This window comes from Poecilia reticulata, linkage group LG20, assembly GCF_000633615.1.
Source record: "Poecilia reticulata strain Guanapo linkage group LG20, Guppy_female_1.0+MT, whole genome shotgun sequence".
Lineage (NCBI taxonomy): Eukaryota > Metazoa > Chordata > Actinopteri > Cyprinodontiformes > Poeciliidae > Poecilia > Poecilia reticulata.
In genome coordinates, this window is record NC_024350.1 from 15,710,393 (window position 1) to 15,720,999 (window position 10,607).

At 39.4% G+C, this 10,607-nt stretch overlaps 1 protein-coding gene across 5 annotated transcripts in view; it reads right to left on the reverse strand.

The window, feature by feature from the left end:
- Window positions 1-989: 989 nt before the first annotated feature.
- The window catches only part of LOC103456558 (xin actin-binding repeat-containing protein 1), a 14,333-nt gene continuing 4,715 nt past the window's right edge, over window positions 990-10,607 (reverse strand). For 3 of the 5 annotated variants that reach the window (XM_008396184.2, XM_008396186.2, XM_008396188.2), the window contains 4 exons: window positions 10,399-10,550; window positions 9,723-9,770; window positions 6,551-8,854; window positions 3,078-6,511 (listed from right to left, as the gene is read on the reverse strand). In XM_008396184.2, the coding sequence (XP_008394406.1) occupies window positions 3,443-6,511; window positions 6,551-8,854; window positions 9,723-9,770; window positions 10,399-10,550 (5,573 nt within the window). In that variant the 3' untranslated portion in view covers window positions 3,078-3,442. Of the gene's footprint in view, window positions 1,763-1,851; window positions 2,069-2,921; window positions 3,056-3,077; window positions 6,512-6,550; window positions 8,855-9,722; window positions 9,771-10,398; window positions 10,551-10,607 lie in introns of those variants that run through there. The other 2 variants (XM_017301736.1, XM_017301735.1) reach the window with 2 other exon arrangements.

The following is a 10,607-nucleotide window of genomic DNA, read 5'->3' on the forward strand; positions in this document are numbered from 1 at the left end:
CCTCATTTGCAGCAAAGATGTGATCCAAAGCTTCATTTACAGTGAATCTTCTCCTCATTGTTGCATCCTGTGAATTGGAGATGTGTACTCTGCAAGTCACCACGTCTACACTCAAATGGCTTGACAAGCCTGGAAATGTCTCCCTTTGTTTGTTCTCGCAAAAAGKCAAAGAGAAAAGCCCCTAAATGAACTTCAAGTGGTTGGAGGAAGAGGCTGTTGGTTGATTGTGTGTTTATGATTTMATTTTTGGCATTTTTTTATTGTTTTATAATCGAAAATTTTAACCGGGTCACAAATGACCCAAACACCACAAAAGTCATTTTTTTCACCAGAGCACTTTATAATTTAGTAAAAAAAAWWAWWWKTATTTTACTTTGTTTAAATSGAAGTCCCTGACAAAGTCAAAAAGTTTCAACGCAAAAAACAAATGTATGAAGTACTTTTATGCATGCTAAAACTCAAAACGGGTCCGTAGGGACCCTAACACCATAGGAAGGTTAATTTTTAGAAATTTTGATAAAATATTGACACAGAGACGTTGCCATGTTGTTTACTCTGCAATGCATTCTGGGTAAATGACATCCTTGGTCTGATTGCGCTACCTCAGTCCAGCCAAAACAGCCTTTTCCCTCTGAGTTCACAAAATGCTGCCAAACACATGACATGAACATGTGGTGGAAAGTTGTTTTTTTAATGCTTTTGTAATTATGTGCTGTTGATCAGCTCAATGAGAAGAACAACTTCCTGTCTTACTTCAAAATAAGAGTATTTTAACATTAGCTTGCATTTACTTGAAGGGAAAGTCTTGTACTGACGGTCAATGAGTAACCCTTTGTGGGAGAGATTTCAGTGTGATGGCAAACACTTAGGCACAATATTAATAATATCGTGTTATGTCTCAACACAAGCTTTCTTTGTACCCATATTGAAGATTATGTAACTGTTTTCAACATCTGGATGTTACAAAAAGTCAGGATATGCTTTTTTTAAAGATTGCAGATCTGTGAATCCACAGACCTCTACTACACAATAAATTACAGTAGACTGCTTGGCCAAGTGAAAGCTTGTAAAAAGTTGTAAAATATCAGCTGAGCCACGTCTCAAGACAGAACAATAAACCTGAAGGCACTGGGAGCAAAGTAACAAACCCAGTTTTAAACTGTGACAGAACTGCACAATGCAACTTAACACACTTAAACATTGAGGCAACAGTTCATAAAAGTCTCTTTGAACTGAAACACAAGGAAATTAAAATTAGATTTTATGTGGTAATTTTTTTTCTCTCTGCACCAAGTTGATAATGATTTACAGTGGTACAAAATAATCACTTTACAAAACACGTTTAACTTATTTATGAGCATTCTTCAGAAATTTGCAGAAGGAAATTAAATATGCAAAAAGTACAATGTCACTTTGGAAATCTTCGTACGTTCCCCTGATATTTTTATGTTGTTGATTATCTGGTAATTACAGGCAGTAATTGGTTTCTCCGTTATGCTCTTCCTTACTGCAATCTGCTGCTGTAGTTTTAAACCGAGAAAAGCACAATGAAACAGAATATAAAATGCATAACAGATTACAATTACATGTGTCTCAACACAATGCAAGACATTTAAAAAATAATTAGTAGATTTTATGATTTGTTGTCAAACATCAATTATTGTGCACTTTATACGCCTGTGCAATTCTGTTGCACGCCGTTGAACAAGCTGCCTCAAACATCTTCATTAGGATTTTCTGTGCTGTCATCGTCACTCATCAGCTGAGAAAACAAAGAGAGCACGGTTACAAAGATGATTACAGTGATTAACAACAAAAATGACTGAATTCATTAACACAAGCAATTAGGACCTTTTTTTTTTTTTGCCTTTTGTTGTTACTCATGTTCACATTGCAGACTCACGCCTCAGATTCATCATCCACTGCGCTGGATGAATTCTTGAACAGCCATCTGTTCTTGTGCTGAGTGTGTCCAAAGCCCTCATCGTAATTCCCCTTTCGTTTGAACAGTTGTTGGTAGTGAAATATGCAGTAGAATTCACCGTTCAAAGGTGTGTAAGTTTGCATGCTAAAAAGAAGTACAAGTTAGTAGCAAATCTAAATGCCCGCGCTACTTAGTGGTTAAAAACATTTTAACTGGAAGAGAAAACATTAAGGCGGGCAGAGTTCCCGCATGTGAAACATTGAAGTATAACATATGGTGAAGATTGCTTTAAAAAAAACAAAAAAAACATTCTTGTGAAGCATTGTGTTGTTTGCGATCTACATGACTCCTTTTCTGTTGTACTGTAATTAGCTCGCTGTAGCCTAAATGTGAACAACAGCACAGGATTTAGGGATATTTGTGTTGTTTTGCCTTTTTTCTATACAATGCTAAAGCTAACAACATTAGTTGCCATGGTATATAGTATCTGTTGCTTTTGGATACTATTTCCATCAGTCTCCCACTTATCATTGTATTGCTAAATCTGCATACAATTCAGAAGAAAGAAATGTCGTACCCCTGGCAGATTTAGGTTTAATCCTTCTGTAAAAAAAAATGCCGATTAAGAATTTTATTTTTTTTCATAAATATTTAATAAACAATATAGCATTCCAAAGAATCATTACCATACTCAATGATGAGTGGAAAACTGTTAATATCATTACACCAATCAAATGCTTATAATACATGCTGACCAGCTTTTTGACTGATGATGTATCTCCTTGCCCTCAGAGTTGAGACATTGGCCACACCAAAATCTTAATAGTATGTCCAGTTAGAAGAAACACGTCGGCTAAAATTGCATTAAACATAAACTGCCAAGGATACAACATTTGGCCTACCTGCAGTTAATGTTGGTAAAACATGGAATCAAAATAGGAAGAAGACCTGATTAAAACTGAAATAGATCCTGGTGAAACATATTTTGATATCCCACCTTAGTTTTTTCTTGCACTGTTTGCAGCAGAAGCACGTTTTGTGAAAAATATATTTGTCTGCTGTGACTTTTTCCATCTGATAAACTGGCTTCTGACAGGCCGAGCACATCTCTCGAGAAGTTGGTTGAAACTGCTAAGAAAAACGAGACTAGGTGTATTTCAAGATCGAGAGGGATTTTCACAAAAAGAATTTATTAGAAAGTTGCTGATAGAAATGTAAAAAGTACTAAAATTCAAATGCAAAGTAGAACAAAGAGAAATTGACATAATGTTGAAGCAGCAACAGTCAAAAACCTAAGAAATGCCTTCAGCAATAAACTCATAGATGATCAATCTATTTAGCACTCAAATAAGTACTTAGTAGATAAATGAATATGTTGTGAGAATATGAAAGGCAAACACTTATCTGTCCAGATACACCAAATCATTAACCTGATTTGCTGGCTGCTCAACCTCTGGATTACAACCTGACTTGTTTTGCTTTCTGGCTGCGTAGCAACGAAAGCAGAGGTTTTGATGTCTAAGACCTGTTACCAGAGTTATCTGTCCTCTCATAGTTTTCCACTGCTGTCCCTCTGATGCTGTTGCCTTCGCTGTCAGTTTGGACCTGGAGCACACTAAGCTCTCGATTTTGTTGGCTGTTAGAAGTCTGCTGCCGTCCTCCTTTCTTGGATTTTACTTTTTTACCTGGAGTGGGGCTGTTGCACGTCACTGTCTTTGTGGTTCTGAATTTTCCTTCTGGCCTCGGGTCCAACTGACACTTCATACAGATTAAAGTTTCTGGTGGCACAACCTCTGTTTCATCTGTTTTTCTTGCTGCCGACTGAATAGAAATGAATGCGGGTGAAGACGGAGGGCTTTGCCGTTGCTTTGTAGAAACCTGATCTGTGCAAGGAGCTGCTGCAGTGCCTATTGAACTGCTTCTTTGTAGAAAACAACTTTCTTCTGATTGTAGTGGCTTGGATGTGCTTAAATCAGTTTTGCTTATATTTCTAGAATGTGGTGATTCTTGCACAACCCCCAGGGATTCTTTGAGCAGATTTGATAAATTTGCGATATCTGAGTCAGACTTTAGTGTAGAAACAGAAAGAAGTGCTTTCTTAATTGTGTCCTCTATATCCTTAAGTCTAGCTAAAGTCTGCTCTTTAAGATGTATTATTTCCTCACTAGCACGCTCAAGATCTCCATAAACGTGCTCCATTGAGGACTTGCAATGTTTTTTGTCTGTTGATGACCGCGTCACTTTGTCTTTGTTTTCTGCTTTGACCTTCTTTCGCCCTGTTCTGTCCGTGTTGACGATCCAGTCAGGGACATTCTCAAACACTCTCCTGAGAGACGTCACATCGACCTCACTCGTGTCGCTTTCGATTTCTTCTACGCGACTCAGAATGCTTTGCAGTTGCTCTTGCTTTCTCAAGTGTTCAAAGATTTCCATTGCCGCAGTTACGTTTCCTCTCACAATCTCATCCATGTGTATAGACAGTCGCTGTCTGCGTTCATCATCCGTTTCCATTCTCGCTTTCTTCTCCCTCATCTCAACTTTGATGTCTTGCTTTGTGTCCTTGTAATGAGTATCTGCACTGTCAGCAGTTCTTTTACAGATGTTGGATGATAGATCAGCTCCAGTGTGGACAGTGCCATCTGCAGTGCATTCTCCTGTTGAGTGTTTTTGGGTTTTGTCACTGGACTGAAGATGTTTCACTCGTTTTGGCTTTACAGGGGCCGTCTTTTTTGATGGCACAACTTTGCCGCCGAATTTTTGCCGAGCCTCATGGAAGTTTATATGGGTTTCATCCGTTTCAGATATTATGTCAGGTGCAGATGCGTTTTGAGACATCTCTTTCTTTTCAATGTTTTCTATCTTTTGTTGTCCATTTATTTTTCTTATATCTGTTTCATTACTCTCTAAGAGCATGGTCAAACATTGCATGTCAGATTTTCCTTTTATTTGTTGCAACTTCTTTGTAGATTTGTCTACATTGTAGTTTTCATGATGATCCAATGACTTATTGGTAGTGTCTTCTTGACCTAAAAACAATGTTGTTGCTGATGGCTGGGAAACCTGACAAAACATTTCTTCAGTTCCCATAGCACTAATTTTGTGTTCCTCTGGATGCCTAGTAGCAGATGACTGACTTACTTCTTGTTTCTCTTTCAAATGTTCAGGTTTAGGTGGAATTGGTGGTTTGGGGCCAGTGACTCCTTTGCTTTTTGTGGACACAACACCTTGAGTAGGTCTGTTATGGGTTTTGATTGGATGTGGGGGATCTGCATTTGCCACATTTACTTCTTGGTTTAGTAATTCTTTAGTTAGGCATGGATGCTCTGCCTTTACCACATTCACTTGCAGCTTTGCTGGATCTTCAGTTGGATGTAGAGGCTCCACATTTGCCACAGTTGCTTCTTGGTTGAGTGGCTGTTTAGGTGGGTATGAAGGCTCCACATTTGCAACAGTGGCTTCTTGGTTGAGCAGCTCTTTAATTGGACATGGAGGCTCTGCATTTGACACAGTCACTTGTGTGTTCATTAGTTCTTCAGTTGGGTGTGGTGGTTCCACATTAACCACAGTTACTTCTTGCTTGGGTGGTTCTGTAGTTCGGTATGGAGGCTCTGCATTTGCCACAGTTACTTCTTGTGTTACTGGATCTTTAGTTGGGTATGGAGGCTCCACATTTGCCACAGTCATTTCTTGGTTTAGTGGTTCTTTAGGTGGGTGTGGATGCTCTGCATTCACTACAGTCTCTTCTAGGTTTAGTGTTTCCTTGGTTGGGTGTGAAGGCTCCACAGTCACTTCTTGGTTGAGTGGTTCTTTAGTTGGGCATGGAGGCTCTGCATTTGACACAGTCTTTTCTAGGTTTAGTGTTTCTTTGGATGGGTGTGGAAGCTCTGCCTCTGGCGAAGTCACTTCTAGGTTTAGTAGTTCTTTAGTTGGGCATGGAGGCTCTGCATTTGACACAGTCACTTGTGTGTTCATTAGTCCTTCAGCTGGGGGTGGAGGCTCCAAATTTGTCACAATTACTTTTTGTGTCTTTGGTTCTTTAACTGGGTGTGGAGGCTCTGCATTCACTACAGTCACTTCTAGGTTTAATGGTTCTTTAGCCAGGAGTGGAGACTTTGCATTCATTACATTCACGTCTACGTTTAGGGGTTCTTTAGTTGGGTGTGGAGGTTCTGCATCTAACAAAGTCACTTTTAGGTTTAGTGGTGATTCAGAGGGGTCAGAAGGCTCTGCGTTTGATGCAGTTACATGTAGGATTAGTGGGTCGTCAGTTAGGTGTAGAGGCTCAGTATTTGCTTTTTTTGGGTGTGGAGGCTCCACATTTGCCACTGTTACTTCTTGGTTGGGTGTTTCTGGCTTCTGTTGTCCTTGATTTGATTTAGGCTCAGCCGAAAAGCAAAAGTCTGTAGGACTGTGCTTTTGAACATAACTTTGTGAGTTTTTCTGATACAATTTGTTGGACTGTCTGTATATCATAGCTGCCCTAATGTCTCCTCTTGTCACATTAATATTAGACTTCTCCAAGGAATCCAATGCTGCTTGTATTGTGCCCTGACAACAAACCTCTTCTTGTTGTTCAGGTGCTGCTTCTGAAATTTGTTCAGGAACGAAAGAAATTTTAACATTTTCATTTTTAGCTAATTCTCTAAATCCTTCATTAATTTTGTTGCAAGTCTCAGAGGTATGCTCTTTCATAGAACTGGCCTCTTCACTGACCGTTTCTGTGTATTTGGGTAGCCAGTCTGATTCAGGTGCTGAGAAAATTCCTTCAACTAATGGAGATTTATTACTTTTTTCTAAGCATGATTCCACTTTTGTGCTTGAGATTTCTTGAGCTGATTCTGCTTCTGCTCTTGACAATGATACAATGGGTATTTCAAACAGTTCTTCTGTGTTGGCTTCTGCTATTTCAGCTTGTTGAACCCTGTTTTGATTCTGATGTTCAGAATTTGCCAGAACGTCTATAAGCCCTTGACCGAAGCAAGCATTACAACTATTGTTGGACTGTGGAAACAAGAATGCCCCCGTATTGCATTCTATAGGAGACTGACTTTTTCCAGATGACACTGCAGAAGATTTGACACATTTACAATGACTAGGACCTGTTCCTTCAGAGAACATGCCTTTTAGTCTTTTTACATCCACTTGGATACACTCTTCAGATGGATTACTTATATGGTGACAATGAGATTCATCATCCAGTCTGGCAGCTGCTTCACTTTGACTATGTTCAGTACTGTGAATGGTTTGTTCGTCATCATGAAGTGATCTTAAATACTCCAAGTCGCCCTTTTCGATGCAACTTTTGAACAATTTTACATTGGCCCTAATTGACCCTGACCTGGCTTGGTCTTGACTGCTCTTTGGAACTGAGACTGTTTCTGCCTCAGGTTCATCATGACCTGCACTGTTTGGAGGGCTGTAGCTCTTCACATCTTCTTCGTCAAAGTACTTGTAGAGGGAATAAACAATGACTTCTGCACCGTTTCTGGCGTCTTCTTGAATGATCACCCCTTTTCTCAGGGAGTTGTCCTGATTGAGGATATCCTCAACCAACTGAACTACATTGGCAGTTTTTAACTCAGCATCTTTGTTTGCACTGAATCTATGCTGGTGAGCCAGTGCATCCACCACTGTGGCCTCCATAAACCCTTTACTATCTTCCTTAAGGTAAATCATCTGAGGTTTTAGGTTTACCCGCGGTAGCAGCTGGACTATAAAATTTTGTGCACCACCTTCAGCCACTTTGTCGTATTTTATCTCAGGTCCCCTGTCCGACATTGTGAACTGTGACTTTTTAGCTATCATTGTCTCGTTAACCTCAATAATTGCCCCATCTGAGTGAATGGCTTTCACACAGTGGAGGAAATTTAACGTTTTTTTGATATTTTCCACCAGCGTCTCCATTTCATCCTGATTCTGATGTCTAATTTTATCAAATGGCATTGATTCAAACAGGTGTGCTCTGTTCTTTACGTTGGCAATCGGATAGTCTTCACTTACTGCAATGCTTTGATTTTGAGTGTTTGATGCATGGCTTAAAAAATTCTCTCTTTCTATGTTAGAGGAAATAAAGGGGTTATTTTGGACAAGTGCTGCGCTTGTTTTTATTATTTCTATTTTTCTTTCTGATTCAGTAAAACTTATGAAACTCCCCTCAAGTGGGAGACCTTTACAGGGAATTGCTGCTTCACTGCGAGAAAAGTCACTTTCTGTACTTTCACCAACAGCACCAACACACAGCTTTTGTTCTTCTAAATTCATGTCCCCACTTTTGTTATCGCCTTGTGTGCTGTGAGAAGAAGATATTTCAGGTGGTTGGTTCAAAACCATAGGAACATTCCCCTGAATCTCATCTGGCTTTACAGTGTGTGAATGTTTATTCTCAGATACCTTTCTGGTAGCCTTAACATCTATTTTTGCCACCTGTTCCTCTACTTCTTTATTATAATTTGATGTTAAGTCAGGAGATTTATCACTTGTCATCATCTCTTCACAACTCTTAGTGTAAAGTTCATCTTTTAGCCCTTCCAAAACATTTGATATTTTCCGATAATCCTGTCTTTCCACCGCTCCCTCTTCTAAATAGATATTTTTGGTGCTGTAGCTGCTGCCACGGTTTTCAAATATCAAGCATCTTGAAAGAACCTCTCCCTCATATCCGGTTTCCCCACCAGACTCTGATTTAGAGCTCAACACTTCAGCAAACTCCTCATTCACAACATCATCCAGCATCTTTATCTCTGGGCAGGTATGCTTCAGGAGCCGTCTCAGCTCGTTTTTCTGTCGTTGCTGGAATATCTTTTCCCTGGAGAGTTGGGAAGACATCAGCTGTTCAGAATGTCCCTCAGCGATGTCTTCAAGTCCCTTTTCAGGCTCTTCTTGGGGCTGTGGCGGATGGTCATCTTTTCTTTGTTCAGAGTCTTCATCCATCTTAGAGGAATAAAGTGCGGGTCTTACAAAAGCCATCTTTTTTGATAGCGATGACGATTAAATGAAAGCCATGCTCCAGAGGAAGGGTTAGGGAAAAGGCAAACATGTCACATAAAAGGGAGCTGCGTGTTATCACCGGATTCAGGCATGAATGCATACCATTCAACAAGCCAGGTGTCAATGGATTGGGAAAACTCCAACATAGGGGAAAAAAAAAACTTGCATTGCAATAACAAATGAAGCCACAGAAGGAATGAAGTGCTGATCAGCAATAACATTATGCCATCCAGATTAGTGGCATTATTGATTAGCCCATGCCGTCGTCTTTCATTACTCCTGATCCTGTTCTTGTTGGTGCTTCAGTGATGGACATGGATCAGAATAGGCAAGCTGACTGTTCTGCAGCTAAGCAGCCCCACACTCCAAACACTATGATGTGTATTTAGAGACCTTTCAATAAGCATTAGTGCTTGAAGGATTGGATGATGGATAGTCTTCTCTCCCCATGTGCATCAATGACCTTTGACCGCCCAGTCTTGCCATCACAATTTGGCCCTGGCTAAATTCACTGAAACCCTTGTACTTGCATGTTTTTCTAAATTAATTTAATCTCAGTTATCTTAATGTTATGCCTGGTCAGTGAACATATGCGGAGTGACTGACTTTCCAGATAATTTGTATTCAGTCAATTTGTATTCATTCAAAAGCAACTGTGCGATTTTCATCAGTCAGGTCAAGCAGTCGGCAGTCAGTAGGGAAAAATAACACTAGGGAATTGGATTGTTACTGTGACAATGTAAATGGACCAATTCCACCAACCACATCATCACACAACGACAACAAAACATCTGGCGATGGTCTGCTTTACCTTAGTTAGCTTGGTCCACTTTCCCGAATCTCGTGGTTGAGCATGATCCTGAAAGGAAACAACACTTATGTGTTAAACAAAACGATTCCTCTGCCAGATGTTACTTGTGACCATTGTACCCCAAGAAAACATTCGGTCATGGTTACTTGCCAGACACTCAACAACTTAAAAAATTATAGTATCAACTGCAAAATAGAGCTTCAATGATATTTCTTTTATAGAAATAGTTAGGATTCATCCCTACGGAACAAACTCACTCATAAAATTTTTTTTTTAAATGTCCTGACAGTCAGATGGTGGCAAAGTGTTTCGAATTATTATCCTTGGTATATCTTCACAGTAAGACTTGACACAGTTGTGACGATTTCTTGACTAAGGAATTTTACACATTTTCAACAGGATAGCCAAATTATTATTTTTGATTTTATTTTGTCATTCATTATGTCTTTTATAATGACAGTTTCCATAAATATGGAGTGAAATGTAGAATTTTGTGTTTCTTTCACAAAACTCTACATTTATGTCACATAAACATATAATGTTTTTAGGGAAGATATGCAAAACGACTGGATGATATTAAGCACAGAGTATGATGTTGATTCAGGTCTATGACTAAAACTAGTTTAGTCTGACCTGGATGAAAAAGAACAAACAAACATATAATTAACAGACTGACCTTTTCCACTTTAGAAGGCTTGTTTGCTGATTCCTTATTTTCCACTTTTGACATATAGAGAGCAGACATAGCTTTGACCGAGACAGACAGTATCTCTTGGGTTTGGTTGAAAGAGCTGTCTCTGAAGTCAGCAGCTGACCTCCTCTTTTCAACTGCAGAGACATTAGACGTGTAAGCTTGAAACTTTAACACACATTGTGCTTTGCATG